We start from the raw sequence: 20,113 nt of genomic DNA, 5'->3' as shown, positions 1-20,113 counted from the left end.
ATTCACAACACCTGAAAAATACATCTCTAGAACAGACATATAAGTTTTCTTAAGTAATGTCTTTTTACAAATGATAGCATGAGTAACTGAACTTTGAATGGCTTCTGAAGCATCACAGTTGCTACAGGTATTGCAATTCAGTATAAGGAATACACGTTTGGGGGTGGGGAAGAAAGGGCAAGCATGTTAACTTTGCCCCCTCCTCAACCATGGAGGGAGGAAGGTGTGAAGCAGGTTCCCTTCCGTATCCATGGCAACTTCCTGCGTGTGTAGGAACCTTGATCTCATAGGGTTCCCAAATGCACAGTGCACCTCCCCACACTTGTCACCTTTCGCTTATTTTTACAATGTAATGTCTCAAGAGTTTAGCTATGGGACTTGCCTTCTTAAGTCTTACCATGGTGTCTTAAATATTGGAGTGACTTGGGCTCGGCTTGATCTTCTTCTAAGAGGCAGGGACATCTTGTGGCGAGTGAGGACAAAAACAGGCAGAAAGGTCAAATAGTTGGTTACAGTCTGATAAAGTTATCCGTCGGGCCGTGGATCCTTCCGTCTTTAATGGAAACAGTAAAAGCAAATTAATGGTTTTGCATATAGACTTTGTATGTGTAGTTAGGCGAGGAGAAATAAATGAGCCAGTTGGCTTCTTTTGGACTCTCCTTATGCTATATTCCAACAAGTGACAAGAACTGTGGCAGATGAGCAATAAGCTTTGCAGGTGAAACCAGATCATGGCCAAATGTGTCAGGGAAGGGTTCAACAGTGTTGCTTAGGCTGCTTCCAGATTTGGGGGCAAAGTGCATTCTGATATCATGCCTATTATACTGATGAACCCCTCAGGCTTTCTTGGCTGTGGTGGTGGCGGCAGTGACAGTAGCAGCAGCTGCTGCCATTTTAATTTCCCAGAGTGCCCAGTGCTGTATCATGTTGGGAAATTAAAATGGAGGCTTACACCCCTAGCTGCCTGATGGGGCACTGACAGCCCAGAGGCTGATCTAGGATTCCGGGTGGCAATATTGATCCGCAAGCTTTATTCAGGTTCTTTAGTTGTATTTGCTGTCTGTCCTCTTCTTTCTTTTTAAGTCTGTTTGAATCATTGGGAGCAGGTTACTTATGAAAGTATTTTTTTGCATTTAAAGTTGCTAAGTGTGGGATGCAGTATGGCTTAGCTGTTGCTGTACTATCAAACTTCAATATATCTAGCTGTGTACACTTTTCTTTTATATTTTATCTGTCTAGAATGATAGTGACTACATATCTCCCTTGAAAGTTCAGCAGCAGGGTTAAATAGCCTTCTTCTTTAAACAAGACGGTAGAAATTTCCATGCATATAACTGGACTTCTATATTTCCTTGAGTTGCAACCATGTGGTTTCATGCTATACACTTGATGTAACTGAGTGAACCTGCAAGCTAAACACTGATTCTCTCTTGTTCTTTCTGTAGCTTCTTTAGTCTTCCCAGTTCGCGCTCCATAACATCAGGAAGATATGTAAATTAGAAGATTTATTAAGGCCAAAACACCTCATGCAGAAGAAATTTAATTGGTGCTTCTACTTTTTTTATGCTTGCAATGTATTGCACAGAAGAGATTCCAAAGCAAGAAGTGATTTGGACAACATTGCCTTGACCAGGTTTCTTGATTAAGTAGACCTCTGATAATTCAACCATAAATTGTTAATTCCAGCTAAATGCATGGCATGCACTAAAACCAAAGAACTAATCTTCTTACATGATGGGTGAAAGAACCCCAAACAAAAGTTTTCCAGTGGCAGACTGAACACACTTGGCATGTGTTCAGCATGAAATAGATGCTGCTTTAAACTGCCGTTGTAAATGGGAGCTTGATATGTTTGTCTATAAATTTGGCTTTGGGTCTGTAAAGTAACAGTGTGTCCTAATTATGCTTCATAGACAAAAGTCCCACTCCTTATAACTTCCTTTTGTGGGACTAATAATAACAGCCCAATGTATTTCAAATTGGGGCTTAAAATACCAAATTTTAACTATCCCTAACCTTCCCGTGAAATTTTAGAATCTTTTAGCGCTAACTATTTTGCAGAGGTTTCCCCTATATAAAATGTATTGTCAAGGTATTTTCTATGGAAGGAAAGTCACTCACTAGTTTCCTAAAAGGTGCCTAATTTGATAGAGGGAGGCTCCTTCTTGACCCATTTTCTTCTCCCTCCTTACTTCTGTATTTACATCTGTTTATTGTTACAGGAAATGGCTGGAGTGCCCCCAATCTTTTCCTATCTGCAAATAATAAATTGAACTTGATTGTGAAACCATTTTAAAAGGACAACTGATTGGGGAGGGGAAGAGGAGCCAGGAAGCATGTGCAAACGGGTTGCCATAGTGGAACTGAGAGGGTTGTGTTGTTGCCCATGCTCTCCTTTTAGCAAACAGGGTTTATTTTGTAACACAAAGGCCTAAATTCCTGCCCTGTTCAGAGATAAGATCTAAAAAGACACCTAGGAAGCAAAATAATGTTAAACATTCCATTAACAAGCTGTTACTTGGCTATCTCATTGTGTTAAGACAGAAAGCTATGTGGATAGGGACCGATATGGGCTTTGGTGTATTTTGTAATTTATTTATATTTTTAGCAAAATAAGTGAAACCCATAAATAAATCTACACGTATTGGAAAGGCAAAATGTGAGAACAATTGCTGGAAGTTGGTGCCCTACAGTATTCCCAAAATGCAGCAGTTGGCTCAATTTTCTCCAAATTTAGCAGTTCTCTGGGGGGTCATTCACAGCATGAACTGGCCACACTTCCCCATTCTTCCTGACTACGGGTGGAAGTCCCCACCAGTAATTCCATAGAGAAATTCCTGTTAATGGCCAACAGCACCCAGTGTCTCAATAGCTGCTTACTTTCTTAATCTCAGCCACCTTTCTTGGTATCGCCCCGAAATGTCTGAGGGATGCAAGCTCTATGACTGTATAGCAACTTTTTCCAAAGTTCTCATGTCCCTGTGCCCTTAGATCTTGATGAGCACGAATTCAAGGGGAGATGTTGTTTTGTGTCGTGAGGGCTACGAGTAAGGCATCAGAAGATGAAGGCAGCAGCTGCAGTGTTTTACAAATAAGAGACAGCCTGGATTCTGTTAGGCAGGTGACAGAAAGTGGTGTAAACATGGGGTGCCTAGCTCTGGTTGTTTCTCCCGGCCCAGCCTGGTACTTCAAGAGGGTATTTTTGCAACACCCTACTGCTCATGCTGGTCAGGCAGGACAGGGGAACGTTGTCTCTTTGCAGTGCCAGCTTCCAGTCTAGGAAGACCAAGAGGCCCAGATCAGGTCTGTTGCCCTCACCTGACAGCAGCACTGTCCACACAGGATCCTGCACTCCCGCACTCAATGCTGCCAGAGATGCCAACCCACATGCAATTTTGGGAAGCACACTGGGGTGCTCATTGACAGGGCTCCCCCAATGAACAGCAGAGCTCCTCAAGCCAGAGCCCCAATGTGGGGCCACCTCCACCCCATCTGAACAAGTTCCATAATGGCAGATCAGGGGCATGAGTTGCTCTTCCTATAGCTCAGTTGGTGGAGCACGAGACTCTTAATAATACCATGTGTTTAAGTCCCATGTTAGGCAAAAATAAATCCTCCATTGCATGGGGTAGGACTGGATGATCCTTGGGGTCCCTTCCAACTCTATGAACATACTGCATATATTCCTATTATATTCCCACTATTTAATACAGTAAATATAAACAATCAATAGAGTTCAGTACCATTGCCATTCTCTGATCAGACTGAAAGAAACTGCAGAGATGTGATTCCGGGAAAGAAGAAAAAAACCAGACACAATATTTCAAGTACATTTTTATATAACGAAAAGGGAGGGGTCACCCACATTAAAAACAAAAAAAAATGTTTTTCTATATTAAAGATATAAACAGTCAAGTCACAGTTTGTGATCAAAGAAAAGGACAGTGCTTTTGGTCCCATAAAGAGAAAAGCAAGACCAAGGACGTTTTGTTCCAAGCTTTCCCTGAATAACTAGACTAGAGAAACTCCAACCGATTTTGCAGTTTAACATGCTGCATAATTAAATTCCTCGGTTCTTAGCTTATTTCCTATGTATCAGCACCATTCCTATGCTGCCATGCTGGCAAGGTACTGCTTTGAGTTCTTAAGCACTAAGCGTAACATTCACAGTTTGGAGGTTTTTTTGGTAGCTTTCATGTGCTTTCCTGACGTATTCCAACACTTGCTGCAATGTACACCTGCCAGGTGTGTTTCAGGGCCTCTTCACACAACATCAGGCATGTGGTTACCACAGGAAAAGTTTCTGAGAGTGCTGTGTGAGCAAGCTGAATGGAAGCATGCACACTGTGGCAGAAACATGGACTGCTAACATAATACACCTGCAGTGTTGTACCCACATCCAGCTGGCGATAGGTTGGGAACCAGAATATCACCTGTGGTTTTTCCATAGCTACTGTGTTCCACAGCAGCTGTGCAAAAGATCCCTTATTCACATTCGATCTTCACATTGGTGTGACTTTTTGCTGAGTCTTTAAAAAGACTTTATGCATATATTGCACTATTGATCCTTCTGTCCCTTACCATTAGGTAGGGAGCACCTCAGTAAGCACAGTTTGGGGGACCATGAGCAGAGAGAGCAAAAATAGTCAATAATGAAGCTGTGACATTTTTACTATGTGCAAAGGGGTATCATTTGGTGTGTATCTGGGGCCATTTTCACCCTCACGTCATTCTTTAAAGGTAGGCCCAGTGGTTGCACAAATGGCTGTTAAGGATTTGGGGCTAAAACATTTAAGGGGTGTCCCTATTAATGTGTTTAACTTGAGAAACAGTTTTTCCAAAATGCTAAAGACAATTGGCATAAGCACATGCACATGTGATAAATGCACCTCTGCTGCAGCATTGACCAGGTGTGGGATTCTTGCTGCAGAGTTATTTATTGATTGTTACACCAAGTGGGACCAGGGAGAGACTGCTCATCTAGCAATACTGGACCTGCAGTAAGTATCTGTACCTATTCCCTTATCTATCCTTTCAACTGCTTGCTGCAGACGAGAGCTGCCAATGTGACATTGATCTACAGTCTCCTTGTGGTATCCAATCACAATTGAACTATTTTTGCTCCACTGTACCCTTCAGCGTTATAGAATCTGAGCCTATTTCTGAGCCTATTTCTGTGCACAGCTCAGCACTGTGCTATTGTACATCTTCCTGCTGAAACAGGGGTTTGACCTTTCATAGACAGGGCTCTGTATCCTTTTTAACATTAAAGCAACATGCTCAAGTTAATATGAATGCCACATCAAGAAAAGCTAAAATCTGTGAGACACTTGAAAATTAAGCGTTATCACGGCTTATTTTGCACAACTTACTTCTGCTTTTGTGGGAGGGCAATAGGCGATCCAGCTGCCTGAAATCCTCCTCTGCATTGCTAGAAAACCTGCTTAGCTTCCAAGGAAATATGTGTTCAGATTCTCACTTAGACTTCGTGACCTTGGGCTGCAACATTCTCTCAGCCTAACCTATAGGATTGTCCCAAGTATAAAAACAGAAAGAACTATGTGGGCTGCTTTGAGCTCTCTGAAGGAAGCACAGGATAACTGATTTTATCATTAAAAGAGAGGGAATATATCTGTATAAATAAAAATCTAATAGACCTACAGTGGGACCTCTACTTACGCTCACCTCTGGTTACGTATCCTTCGGGAGACGTACGCGGCAAACCTGGAAGTATTTTTCTGGGTTTCGCCGCATGCACAGAAGCAATCTGGTCTACCGCCGCACATGCATGCACAGAAGTGGTCCCTCCAGTTGCGGAAACCTTGGGATCCAACTGGAGCTCCGAAACAGATCCCATCCGCAACCGGAGGTACCACTGTATTGTCTATATCAGTCCTGAACTACATGGTCCATCAAACCAAATACAGATCACCAGAGATGGTGTCCCTTCACAACAACAATTTTAATTGCCTGCCAGCGACTATAATTGCATGAGCAATGAGAACTATTTGGTAAGCTACAATACATGGCTGGGGGTACTATGTTCAACTGTGTGAGTTACAAGTTGTGCGGGCGTATTTTATGTCCTTTCATAGGGCTAGAATCTTATTTTATTTTTTTTAATGAAAAAGATTCTGGGATGGTGAATTCTGCGCCATTCCACATTTCTATGGCATAACTGCCGAAGTGTGGCTACAGCATCCTTCTCCAATGCTATGTGCAGAAATGGTTGCCCCCCTTCCCATAGATAAGAGTGCCAGAAGCCAACATTTTGTTGCTCATCCAACCTCATTAGCAAGCGTATTTCACCTGCATCAACACAGGCCTGCCCATTTCTCGCATTTAGGAATAAGGCACCAAGTACTGGAGGACTTCACAATTATCTACTCAGATGAACTTTGCATGATGCTTGCAGTATTCATTCAGAGCTGGATTGCATGACCAGATACAGGTATGCTTCAGCTGAGCATGTCATTGTAAAATAAACCTAATACAGGATGGTGATGGTGTGTATACTAATGGTTAGCTCACTTGAATTTGAGCTGTCAGCCCTGACAACTGGAAAGGGAAGCTTGCTCCAGACATAATTTTAAAAAGGAATAATTTTAAATGCTGCCCCCCTTCCCTTTTTGCGAAATGTGACCCTTGAATAACTTTCCTGCAATCTCTCCTCTAAGGACAACTTCCTATGAACTTGTCGAAAAGACCTCATGGCGAAGAAGCCAGAGACACAGTGTGAAGAAAAGTTCCAACGTTTTAAGAATTGTTCCATAGTCCAGTAGGGTTGAAATCTGATGAGCACTCCAGTTGTCTTTGATTTCAGAGTCAGTCAGCAGGGATTGTTCAGCAAGGGTAAACTCTTCTTGTAGCACAATTTCACTAAGGTTGAAGCCCAGCTCACACACCTTTCTCCAAGTGGTGTTCTATTTTATCAACGCCTGGAAAATGTCTTCATGCCGGCCCCTATCTAAGCTTAGTCTGAGCCTAGCTGCATGTCATTCGTCTACTCATCCCTACAACTAATTTTCAGGACTCATTCACGGCTCAGTAATGACGTACAGTAGGTTAGCTTGTGCAGGAGACCACAATTAGTGTCTGAATAAAAACAAACTATCCTACTGTGTACACAAAAGAACGAAGAACCTAGGAAGCTCCCACTCCTTCCTGGAATAAGGCTTGATCTGTATTTCTAAGCATAGCACATAGCCCAGTCTGCTGAATGCTGATCCCTGAAGTTGTGTATTTCAGCTGCTTGTAGATCAGGATTTTGTTTTTGTGTGCGTTTTTAGTTTTCAGTCTCTCTTAGAGTGTTGCCATATCAAAACAAAGGTAAGAGCTGTTTGACAGTGGAGCGGTCTCCCTTGGGAGGTTGAAAGAGGACTCTCTTTCCTTGGAGGTTTTTAAAGCAGAGGTTGGGTGGCCATCAGTCATTGATGCTTTGGCTGAGATACCTGCATTCCCTTGTTGGGGTCCCTTCCAACTCTATGGTTCTATGAAAAAAGGCATGCAGGGTTGCAGAAAGCATTTTAAAAGGTAGAGAGTTAAAGGTTTCAAAAACAGGCAGTGCTTCTTATTAACAGCTCTGCTAACATCTGAAATAGCCTTTGGAACTAACTGGTCCCATGGTGCTACACAGAAATCAGTCCATTTGAGGAACAGGCTGTAATGGTGGACAAGTGCTGTTGCTTTCTTCTTGCCTCTGATTATCACTGCCACCCATGGTCTGCCCAGCTTCTGGGATCTCATCTTCACTGTACAGGTATTTGAATCCATCATAGAATTCATCAGGCTGCATGTCATCTTCATGGGTTTTGGCTCTGAGAAGTATGAAAGCTGATGGGCCCGGCCAGCTCCCTCTGGCTCCTGAGTTAATCTGTGTTGTTTGCTTCACTGTGGAATAACAGCAGGGTAACCTTTTGTCCAAGTGAGTTTGGATGTTTTGGTTTGCAGGGTTGAATATATAAACAGTATTGGATGGTTGGAAGCCCAGGAGGTGCTGATCAACAAGCTCTTTACAGTGGATGAATTGGGTGCTGTCGATCTGTAATGCAATATATAACACAACTATTTTTTTCTCAACTTCTGAAATTATTAGCTGTCATCAATTTTCAGTTCCAGTATCTCCAGCTGTACTAAACTAATGAAGTCAAAGTCTATTTCAGGGGATATGCATAACATGTACTAGTTTCCGTTGCATATAGCAAATGTGGAGTCTGTGTATATCCTGGCTGGGTTCAAACACAACAAAAAACTATAGTTTGTTTTGATGTCAGCCCAACACAAACCATGGCTTGTTTGCTGCTCACAAACCAGGATCTGAAGCCAGAGTTTGAAGCTGGTTTGCAAACCATAGCTGCATTAACTGTGGCTTGCTGTTTCTGAATTCACAGGCCATTGACAAAAGCACAAAGAGCCATTGCTCTAAGCTGATGCACGACAGACAGAAGTGCACTTATGAAGCAAGTCCTGAGCAGATGGGAAAACTAAAGCAGACAAGCTGCTCAAAACCACTGTTTGCTCAAACTATAGTGGAAGTTCAGCCATTGATTAATGCTGTGTTTGAACCCAGCACCTGACTTACTGCTGCACAGGAACCTACCAAATGGCATTGTGCCAGTGGAGAAAAAGAGAAAAAAGAGTCACACGGTAACTCCACTCAGATCATTGAAATTCGACTCTTGCACAGAAATATCCCCTAATACTTACTATAGAGCTTGAAGGGGGCAGGGAAAAGTTGCTATGGCAGAAAAGCCAGAGTTACACCTGGTCTCTCCCCTAAAGATTAGTACGGTAGGACAAGGAACTGGAGAGTAAAGCAAGGCTCAAAGTTCTATGCTGTACTGGTCCTCACCTACCCCAGGGTGGTTTTATAGTGCTTTCATTCAGAACACTTGGGACTACTCTGCCCCGCTTCTTCACAGCAGGATTGCATTGGTGCCTAGTGCCAAACCTAATTACTCTTGAATTCTCTAGGTCCTCATTTAGAGCTTGGCTTGGGGAACTGGAGATAGTAATAATAATGATTTTATTATTTAAAAGCCACCCATTTGACTGGGTTGCCCCAGCCACTCTGGAAAGCTTCCAACAAAGTATTAAAACCTCAAACGTTTTTAAAAAAACCTACATGTCCAGGGCTGGCTTCAGATGTCTTCTAAAAGTCAGATAGATGTTTATTTCCTTGACATCTGGTGAGAGGGCATTCCACAAGGCAGGCACCACTACTGAGAAGGCCCTCTGCCTGGTTCCCTGTAACCTCACTTCTTGCAATGCAGGAACCACCAGAAGGCCCTCGGATCTGGATCTCACTATCTGGGCTGAACAATAGGGGTAGAGATGCTCCTTCAGGTATAATGGGCCAACCAACATGAGGCCATGTGAGTTTTTAAAGTTTGGGGTGTGACAAATTGTCAGAATGAGAACAGTGGCGATGCTCTATTGTTTAGAACAGAGCATCTCTTGAAAGTGTGACCCAAATTAAGCACAATGTCATGGCATTGCATAACCCAATAATGGGCTTGGAATGGCTGCCCTTCATCCGGACCCTAACTTTCATTACACTAACATGGAATTTTGCATCCAGCAGTGGGGAAAATGCATCCTAACAAAAGACACACCAGCACTCCTGAGAAGTACATGAAAAAACGTACATTAAATGGCTTTAAAGTATTTGTGAAGTTTTTCCATTTTTCAGTCTTTGTGCTGGCCTCAGGTTTGTGCCGCAGAGGCAGTTTGACTCCTACCTGTGCTTTTTTTAGCAGATCAGTAATTACAGGAAACCAGTCAGGAGTCAGCCTCTCCAACTCTAAGGTGATGATCACCAAAGCCAATGTGGAGCCCTTAAACTGCAATACTTGGTGGCATGCCATACAGTGCTGTAGCTGCTTGGTCAAGAATGCGGCATGGCGGGAAGGATTCCTCTGAGGCAGCCCATGTAGTAGATGGGGCCACTTGGACATCACCATGGCATGGAACTGGAGAGAAGAGAAAACATTTATATCACACACACACACACACATATATATTTAAGCACACACACACATTTATTTATATTTATTTATATATATACGTATATATATATATAAAAAAAAACAGAACTGAGGTCAACTGTGAACTTTGTACGTTTTCATATGTCATTGACCAGAAGTGCAAACTAATCCTTATTCATGGCAGGAAACCTCTTATAAAGTTTTGTTATTATTTTTTTGTCCTGCTGTTACCATTTGTGTCGTATTTGCCAAATACTGAAATGTTGAAGCTTCTACTGAATGTAACTTAATTCTGAATTCGTTGCATTGTTCGCAATTGTCAATTCAGAAGGTTTTGACTTCTCGTTTGTATAACTGAGTAACGGTGATAATTCAAGCCAGCAAACAGGAGAGAGAGAGAGAGAGAGAGAGAGAGAGAACAACTGATGATGCTTGGAAGCAGAACTAATACAATCTCATCATCCTGGTTCTGATCAGACATTTCCCCCCAAACAATCCTGATGCCAGGATGACCCAGGAATCCACCCTTTGCTATAAAGCAGGGCTGGGGACTCTGCAGCTCTCCGGATACTGCTGGACTGTAACTCCTGTCACTTCTGACCACTGGCCAGGCTGGATGGGGCTGATGGGAGCTAGGGTCCAGCCACATTAAGAGAGTCACAGGTCAGCCACCCATGCTGTGAAGAGATGAACTCTGAGAGACATTATCACACGACTTTTGCCTTACTATAGCACATGGTAACTTCTTAACGGGGAGTTTTCTTCCGGAAAACGTTTAGCAAATAAGATGTGACTTAAGTGCCAGATCAGAATGATCTAATTTGCCTAAAAATGAGGGTCAAATGTTTTTATGCAGGGTGAGGAGTAAAGAAAAGCTGATCTGAGATGCCCCATTTGTGAAATGTAGCAAAAACTCTGAAAGCTTTTTATGTACAGTATTGAGAGTGCAGATAGTTAGAAATATTTTTGCAGTGTATATTTAAAACAAACGGAACAAATCTCTAGTGGTACAGTATGAGCTCTTTTTAAAAGTCAATTATTAGTTGTCCTTTCAAAATGGGAGTCTACATTGTTTGTAAATCAAACTTATGGAATAGTTGGGTGTTCAAATGGAATTTCAATATCTCGAACAGTAATTCACTTCAAAAGATTTGCAGATAGTTAAGAATGAGTGGTCTGCGAGGCTAACTAGAAGGGAATGTATGTGCACCATTGCTGTTTTCTAGTCTTATTTGGTAAAAACAACAACCCTAGTTTAGCCTTTTGCAAAAAAGAAAAAGAAAACATGTCTAGTGCTTACAATGTTTAAGAAATCGATTGATGTTGCTGTGTAAAGATCCCAGTGAAGTTTATTGAGTATAATTCTTTCCATTCTCACAATCTCAGCTGGAGAACATTTACAATCACTCTGCACTGCAAGCTTCTTTACCGATGGTATTATCTGTTTTAAAACAAAAGGAAAAATAATAATAATAAAAGAAGCCCAAATTCCTATGAAATTTTGTATGGTGTGGTGTGTGCGCCCTACTATCACATAAATGAAATGCAGCCTACTCAACTATCCTCTTTGGGGTAAAAACCAAGAGGCCCTTGAAATAATCCCAATATTCATTATAGCACCATGTTCTCAGATTTTAATAAAAGTAATTCCTCACCCTTGTGAATTCCCTTATGTATGTATAAGACTAATTCCACTGGTCATGCATCTTGAGGATGTATGAAAACATCTTGCCTTCAACTTTTTTTGTGTTCTGAAACAATGGCTGGATTCTTTGAGGGGTTTTTTTCTTGCGATTTGGCTATCTTTATTGCATATTCATCTTCACTTCTAGAGTACTAACCTTAAAGCCAGAGAGGGGGACTTCTGTAGGCCAAGGGCCACATTGATCCATGGTCAACTCTCTGAGGTCCACATGTCAAAGTAGGTGAGGATGAAGTGTACAGTGAATGTGCCCCCGCTTTTTAAAAAGGACCATGCTTGGGGTGGGGGGGCTTGGGGTTGTTAATGAACATATTTTTGAAGGATATTGGGAGGCACAAAAACACTTTGGTATTACAGTAGAGTATCCATTCTGTTAAAAAAATGTTTTTTTTTTTAAATTTCCTTTTTTTAAAAAAAAAGGACAAATTTTGGGGTGGGGAGGGCAAAAATACCTCTTGGGGCCTGTGGGTAACAGATTAGCCATCCCTGGATTAAAGTTAAAGTTTGACACCAACCCTAAAACATACACTGAATGAAGGCCTGGCTAAAGTTCATTATGAACATTTCTGAGGAAGTTTACTCCTGAGCTTTAAATGTCAGATCTTGTTCAATAGCAGAGGCCCAATTGTATTCTAGCTTCTACAGTGACTTTGTACACATAGCATAAAATCAGGCCACTAGTACACAGTTTTTCAAGGATTCTTTGAGAAAGGAAACAATTACTATTTAGAGCCTGTTTAACTAAACAATAGAATTTATAAGAACTTGATGACACAATCAACAATCTAGTGCTCAAAGCAGAGTTCAGGATTCTTCAGCATATCCAATGCAGAAATGCCACTTAATTTATTTATGCAATGTATTTATATCCCACCTACTCTCAAGTCGGGATCCAAGGTGGCTTCCAACATTTTAAAAGCTTCATTATAAAATACAGAGCAATAAAAATGAACTAGTTAAAAAGAATAATCAAAATTCATTACAAGACATTAAAAACCAGCAATTAAAAGGTAGCCCAGTGATAACCTTCGTCTGCATCAAGGGCTCTGCCACACTTCTTTATGCCCCATGCCTAGAAAGTACAGGTCCAAGCAGTTTTCTGTTTACTCCACAATTTCTAAGCATGGGTCCTTTGCCCTGCTGCTTTCCCCTGGAAAACCCGCTATTTAGTGACAAATTGGACCAAACCAGATTGCCATGTGTTCCAATTTAAAGATCAGGTTTTCCTGGGGTAAGCAGTGAGGCAAACAGAAATGAAAACTAAGGCCTGTCTGAATAGGAAGGTCTCAGCTTGACGGTGGAAAGATAATGAAGAAGGAGCCAATCTAACCTCTCTTGGGAACGAATTCCACAAAACAGGTGCAGTCACAAAAAAGGCTCTGTCTCATGTCACCACCAACCACGTTTCTGATGTTGATGGGACTAAGGGAAGGTGCTCATTTTAGCACCTAAGCAGGTTTCTATAGGGAAATGCAATCTTTCAGGTAGCGTGGACCCAAGCCTTCAATTGCAACTTGGTGCACTGTTTGCAAGCTTGTCCAGGATACCATGTGGCCATCGAAGCATGGATCGGTATGATTTCATCGGCAACCACCATGCATCAATAGATGCAGCATAGCAATGAGACAGGCAACTGAAAAACGGAGAGTGTATGATCCAAGCAGACGAAGGCAAGTCTGAGAGTGACTTACCTATATGTTCTATGGTAGTTTTGCTGCCAAACATCCAACAATGTCACTGTAACCTGATACATTGAAATAAGCATTCATAATGGGTTTAAAACTGACAGGTAGCCTATTGGGACAGACAGGCTCCCTCGGACACAGGTTGCCCATAGACTTTCACAGTGGCTTGAGCCATTCCAACTACACCCATCCATAAAAAAGGGTGTGTGTCTGTGAAGATCCTGTACATATCACTTTAATGGAAGACAAATCCTTCTCTTAGGTTGCCACATTTAAAACATACACACCTCATCTTCTTCATTGATTTTTGCTGCAAGAACCAAGCAAGCTGTTGCAATGCATTGGAGGTATTTTAACTGTGCCTGAAAGAGAAGGGTAGTAGTTTAAAGAAAAAGAATGGAGGAAAAATACCCAACTGGATACACACACACACACACACACACACACACACACACACACATATTCATGCTTCTTGAGTTGCCTCACTATGGTGCACCAAGCAGTAAGAGGAGTCTATCTGAGTAACTGGAACATGGCAATTTAGCAGCAGTACTCTTCAAAGCTATACAGTGGTACCTCGTTTTGAGACCGCCCTGTTTAGGGTCCTTTTTGTCCAATGTCAGCGGCAAACCTGGAAGTACCGGAACGGGTTACTTCCAGGTTTTGCTGTACGCACAGAAGCACTAAATCGAGCTTCACGCATGCGCAGAGCACTGCTTTGTCGAGCGTCCTTTTCGTCAAGCATCTGGGGCTCTGGAACAGATCCCAGACGCAAAAGGAGGTACGATTGTTATGGTCTATGATGGAATCACTTCAAGTAATTAATACAAGACAGAAAGGGCCTGGCATGAAACGTTTAACAGCCACTGCTTTTTTAAATATCAGAATTAGGACAGGGAAGCGAGATCAGTGTTATTCATGCAGAATGCACCTATTCCATATATTCCCTTTAATTTTAATCAAAGCACTTGGATGTGTTTCTGGCCTAGCTCATGCTAACACTGATGGATAAGCTCGGGTCACACTTGGAGCTGTGGTATACAAACAGCTTACAATTTAAAGCAGCCTTCATTGCGTACCAATAGGACTGCACTGCACATCTGGATCCAGCTCTCTAATATTAGATGAGTGCATGCTGCAGCCCAGCGAAATCCCCATTATGTTTTCCATTGATAATAAAAGAAATAGGGTGAGGTTGAAGCTCTTTACCTTCACTGATGCCAACAACCGATTAAAAAAGCTGACAGCCAGAGCAAACGTTTCGGAGCAAAACTGGAAGAGCAAACTCGATTCCCTGATCCACAAAACAGCTTTCTCATAATAAAATGGAGATATGTCTGTGCCCTAAAATGGAATAATGGGGTTGGTTAAAACAAACACAATAATTTGGGATCTGCTGAAGTTTAAAGAACATAACTGAGAGCGAGGCTAGAAATATATTCCAAAAAAATTTAGGCACACATAACAGAGATTTTGCTTTAGCTTCTCATTGCTCACTGTAATCAGGATTGGTTATTAATGTCTAGATGGAAGAGTTTTTGTTACAGACAAACAGTCTCCTACCCAAGTGTAAGAGGGTGGTTCACAGGTGCAACTACTGAACATGAGAACAGAGCTCTTTGTTTTTACCCAGGCACAGTCTTTTTACTTGTTTGGAAGGATTCTGTTGCTAAGTAAAAATCACTAAATGTATCCCAGGCTACAAAATGCCCATCTGTATAATACAAAGTGCATGGTGGTAGACTGTATGGGTGCATGTGATGGGACTGGTTCCCTACCCACTGGAGCAAACCAATTTATATTCATTTTATATGAAGGAATTATAATCAATTTTTGAGGAACTCTTCTTTATCTCCCTACCCCACTCAAACTGACTAAATAAGATTGCCAATCTAAGGAAATTACTGGTCAAAGGTTGAAAAATGCATGCCATGTGGCTCTCCAACTTCATGAACCACAATCCTTTTCTATGAAGAGCATACCTTCAGTGTGAAACCATGGAAGACTGGCACCTTCCAAGTCTCAGTCTCTCTTGCTAGAGCATGCTCCATTGCCAAGGCAAGTTTCTGGCTCTCCGGAGGTCCTGTGCACTTCATAGCGGTTACTGAATAGACCTGCTTCCTGGTGAGGAACCACTACCTTACAACCAAAAAACAAAATAACACTATTACCATTATTTCTTACAGAACTACAGTCTAGTGTGTAAATGGATCTGCACGTAGACTATATAAGTTGAGGCTCTAAAACCATTTTGCCATGTACATTACAGGTGTGTTATGATGACCAAACTCTTGGCAGGCAGAAAATATTATCTAGACAGGTCACTATATTTACTAGACATGGTGACTAATAATTCTGGCTAGTTCTAACTTCAAATGCAATGTGTCATGATTAAGCAACTGAACAGAAGGCTACTCTTTTGTTTTTTGTTTTAATCACCTTCTGTTCTGGCTTCTTTTTTTAACCTTCTTTTTTCATGCTTCCTGGATGAAGCCTATCCTTGGTGGGGACCAAAGAATGTGATACACCCACTATAAGGAAGACACTTTAAATTACTTCATATGAAACTATTTCCATGTGTCAAGCTGTGTGCATTTAGCAGCTCACACTCCAAAATGGACCATTTCCTCTATGTGTCAACACAAAGCCTCTCCCACAAATAGGGGTGGTGACATGGAGAGAAGTGCTCTGTTCACACAGGGAGCTGTGGCAGATAGAGAGCTTGCCATTTAAAGCAGCATTCATGGGGTACCAATCATAATGTCTACTGGCTCAGGCACACAGGGAAACACAGCCACCTAACACCCTTTTCCTCCATTGAACGTGGAGAACTTCAAATCTCTTCTTTGGGGAGACCCACAACTTATGTATTCTACAATTTATATCTTGCACCTTCAACAGTAGCATGATCCCAGAGCAGATTACAGAAATGTAATAAAAGCAATGAAGAAGGCAATACTTAAAACAGAAGAAGCATACAAAAACTAAAAGCGGACTCATTTTGTGAGCCCTCGCCATAGAGGCAAAGACATTTGTTCTTAAAAAAACAAAACCCTGAGCAAACTAAATCTTTAGAGAATGGTTTTTAGGATTATGTATATGAAGCACTACAGAAGAAAATTAATTCTCATGGGTGTGAACAAAAAGTGCCTGTGAACTTGTGCTTCTCTATAACTTTGATTTCAGTACATTTGTTTTTACATGTGCACACGCATATAAACTGACATGCATTCCCATGGCCAACCACACCCCAGTCTTGCATGCCAATTTGAGAACTGGCCAGAATGGTAAACATGGTTCAATGCAAATGTCTGACATCTCAGAAAAGTGACATATCAGAACGAATGGCATGGTGCTAATCAAGATTGGACAATACATTTGAATGACACGTGTCCAGAATGGATGTACATTCAAACTTGCAAAGAACAAAAAAATGAAATGATGACAAAGGAGGCTAAGTGTACAAAATCATGTTGGATGTCTCACTCAAAGTGATCTAGCAGCTGTCCTGGATGGGTGAGAACTGACCCGCGGTAGTGTGTTTAATTATCTGATCAAGTCACATCTTCTGGGATTTTTCTTTCCTCCCCTTGTGAAATTCTGATGTATACACACAGGGGGCACTTTTTCCTATTAAATTCTAAACCAACAAGATACTTCACACAGCAGGGTAATGAGAGATCAGATGATGTCGCACATGTCAGGACTCCCTTCAAAACAACAGCTCTGCAACTTTTTGTCTAGACAGATGAAAATGGACAAACAAGCAGTGATTACGTCACACACAGAGTCACATGCCCTATGGTACCCTACCTGACCTTGCAAGTTCTGGATCAGGAGACAACAGAGACAAGGTATGTTTCCCCTTCCCTCGAAAGATAGAAGAAGCAAGGGCTGGTGAGGGTGTCCACAGGAGAAAGGCCTGTGGGCAGCTAAAGCAATGGAATGAAGCATTATGAACGGCACAGACTTCTATGAGAATGGACTGGAGTCCATTTGTACAACACTGCATTTACAGGGGCAGAGGATCCCTGTGACTATTTGATTGAGGTGTGACTATAAATTGTGTCAACTCATACAGAGGTTGTTGGGCTCCTGACCAGGCTTCTCAACAATGGAGAGCTTCCAATTTTCCAGTTAGAACCCCTCTTCAGACCTTCATGCCAAATGCACTAAAGCAAGGGATGGAATGGGATAGGGCGGAGTTGCTCACAGGCCCATCCCTTCAACCTCTACACAAATAATTGTGCAACAGGATTTTCCGCTCTCTCCTCATGTACCCCCAACTTTTTGGACAAGATTTGGGGACAGTGCATGGCACACATATGGGGCATGGAGGAATTACACTGCATATGTGGAAATCATACTGCTTGCACAACCGTTTCGTTGACTGTCACCAAAATGAGTTCTAATAATTGTTAGGGCTTAAGCCCTGTTCTGTGAAAACAACCAGCCCTGTATTTTTGCCCAAGGGGTATTTTATATGCATTTCTCTTCACTAGATTACATGCAGGCTCAAACTGTGGATGGAGCAGGGGCACAAATGCAATCACTAGTGTGAGGCAGGAAATTTTATAGTGCTTCATTCACTTTCTAAGCCACTGTAATTGGCATTGGAAAGTTTTCGGGGGGGGGGGAATCCCTATAATCACAGGCAAGCCCCATCCCCAACACCTCTGTCTTCATGCATTTAGTGTGAACACCTGTGGTGAATTTGTAATCATGTTCATTTGAGCACACTTATAAATCCTCCCACATCCTCCCAGTTGAGAGGTTCCAAGAGTTCAACAGAACATGCTTAGAAACCCTATTCAGACCTTCACACTGGGGACAAGGCTTGCATCAGCCCCCATTCACATTTTGAGCCCTGCAATGTTCAGCTGAATGCCTGAACATGGCTTAAATTGCCAGGTTTTGTACTTCACCTCTCTCCTACTGTACAATCAGTACAGTACGATTTTATGTTGCTGTTTTAGATGGTGGTGTTTTCATGTGCGTCCCCCTCCTAGATTTATTGTAAACTTAATTTCATTTAAGCTGGCCGGATGACTTCGTTGAAGGGTACGGGATGAATATCCTCAAAAGATAATCCCATCTAAGTGCGCCACTGCAAAAAGTTTGCACTTCTCATAACTTAGAAGCCTTTGTTTACAAATACGGATGCGTTTCCTAAGTAAAAGGCCACAAACTGTGGTTCTCCTCCATGTAGCACTGACATCGGGCACATCCTGTCTAAAACCTCAAAAAAACAGCCTTATACAACAGGGAGAGAAGAGACAGGAAAACAAAAAAGGCAGGAAAACAGACGGCTGATAACCACACGACTGGCCTCCTTCCGTTTGCACGGAAGGAAACAAAACAGGAGACGCTCGGATCACATGACTGGCTGGCACTTTAAAAGAAAACACACACAAAAGTGCCCAGCTTTCGGAAAGCAAAACTCGAGGCGAACGAAAGTCAAGGGAAGAGATCGACATGGCTAGAGATGCCTACCAGAGTGCCAGCCCCAGATCGGGACTTGGGGGAGGGGGGCACATCTGTCGGTCTCCAGAGAACGAGCCTCTCCCTTCCCCTCTCTTCTGGTCCGATGGGCTCTTACCTCTCTGCCCGGGGCTCTGCCCTTGGCGCCGGGGGCGCTTCTCTCATGCTGTTCGGCTCCGCGTCGCAAGCAAAGGCTCGATCCGATGGGAAGAGGAGGAGGACGAGACGCCTCCTCCGACCATAGTTGCGGCTGGTGAAGTTAATGGGCCCTGCTAAGTTCCAGAAGTTCGGGTGGAAGGAGCAGCGACCTCCTGCTTCTAAACCCAGGGTGGAAAATAATAATACAATAATAATAAAGCAGCTTTAAAATATCTTTGTTGGCTCGCCGATGCGCCGTTTGTAAGGCTCCCCTCTCCGAAAGCGCAACAAAACGGCTGGGAGAGTCCTTTCTTTGTGGGCGGATTCAAACCGCGGCAGGCTCCGCCTCTGGGCTTGGGGGTTGCTCACAGCGACAGCGCCTTTCCCCCGGATGGGTCTTGTGGGGGGTGGATGGGGAGAACTGTCTCAGGACGTGACGCCGTGCATGAACCTCCAAGGTGGGGGCGGGTGGGGATCACTGGGCCAGGCGGATTCAACCCGCGTGCGCCTCCTGGCTAGATCACCAGCAACAGCTGAGCGTCGGCTCCTCTGCGGCCCCAGCCTCCTGGGGGATCGCTGGCCCGCCCCCAACAGTAACAATATGGCCTTTGTTTGGACTGTTCTTGGAAGAGAAAATTCCCAGTGATCTCTCCTCTAGGAAGAAGGGGGGAAAGGCAAGCAGTCTGGCAAATTCTTCTCCCTCTCTCATGAGACTAGAACTCAGGGCTAAGCAAAAGCACCATGAACAAAAGTACTTCTTTACAGAGGAAATTTGTTCCCCACAAAATCCACCAACTTGGAAGGTTTTAAAAGAAGATAAGTTCATGGAGGGCAATGGCCATGTTCTACCTCCCCTGGTGGAGGCAGAGTGCCTCTGGATGTTAGTTGCTGGGAACCGAAGAGGAGGAAAGCACTCAGGTCCTTATTGCAGGCTTCTCTGGGGCATCTGGGCTGGCCAGTGTGAGAACAGGATGCTGGACGAGATGGATCTTCGGCCTGATTTAGCAGGACACTTCCTAGGTTCTTAAGCAAATCACTATGAAAATTCATTGGAATGGCATACTTGCCCAAGCCCAAGACTGAGTTCTTATTCATACTGCAATTCTGGTGGCGAGATAGGA

The 20,113-nt window shown here is 42.8% G+C and overlaps 2 protein-coding genes and 1 long non-coding RNA gene across 6 annotated transcripts in view; 2 read left to right on the top strand and 1 right to left on the bottom strand.

Annotated features, from left to right (window-relative positions):
• SEPTIN8 (septin 8) overlaps positions 1 to 7,487 on the top strand; it is a gene marked incomplete at its 3' end in the record, with an annotated part of 54,420 nt that extends 46,933 nt beyond the window's left edge. The window contains exons 10-11 of one of the 3 annotated variants that reach the window (XR_014507953.1): positions 1,446 to 3,147; positions 3,233 to 7,487. Coding sequence is in view for 1 of the 3 variants with exons in the window: in XM_083427061.1 (XP_083283187.1) it covers positions 1,446 to 1,500 (55 nt within the window). Of the gene's footprint in view, positions 1 to 1,445 lie in introns of all 3 variants that reach the window. The other 2 variants (XR_014507954.1, XM_083427061.1) reach the window with 2 other exon arrangements.
• On the bottom strand, positions 3,822 to 19,405 carry CCNI2 (cyclin I family member 2). Of its 2 annotated transcripts, XM_083427067.1 has the most exons (7): positions 18,973 to 19,400; positions 15,356 to 15,512; positions 14,583 to 14,717; positions 13,661 to 13,735; positions 11,287 to 11,427; positions 9,741 to 9,971; positions 3,822 to 8,041 (listed from the first exon to the last, which is right to left on the bottom strand). In XM_083427067.1, the coding sequence occupies exons 2-7, from the start codon at positions 15,467 to 15,469 to the stop codon at positions 7,640 to 7,642; spliced, it is 1,098 nt and encodes a 365-aa protein (XP_083283193.1). In that variant the 5' UTR covers positions 15,470 to 15,512; positions 18,973 to 19,400; the 3' UTR covers positions 3,822 to 7,639. The 2 variants fall into 2 exon arrangements, with proteins under 2 accessions (XP_083283193.1, XP_083283194.1); XM_083427068.1 differs by lacking the exon at positions 11,287 to 11,427 and having other exon boundaries at positions 18,973 to 19,405.
• Positions 14,033 to 20,113, top strand: part of LOC310671319 — a 38,150-nt gene continuing 32,069 nt past the window's right edge. The window contains exon 1 of the long non-coding RNA XR_014507955.1: positions 14,033 to 14,154. This is a non-coding gene — a long non-coding RNA (uncharacterized lncRNA). The remainder of the gene's footprint in view (positions 14,155 to 20,113) is intronic.

This window comes from Podarcis tiliguerta (genome assembly GCF_965153285.1).
Source record: "Podarcis tiliguerta genome assembly, chromosome: 2".
NCBI classification, from domain to species: Eukaryota; Metazoa; Chordata; class Lepidosauria; order Squamata; family Lacertidae; genus Podarcis; species Podarcis tiliguerta.
Note: the sequence above shows the minus strand (reverse complement) of the source record. Positions and strands in the feature narration are given on the sequence as shown.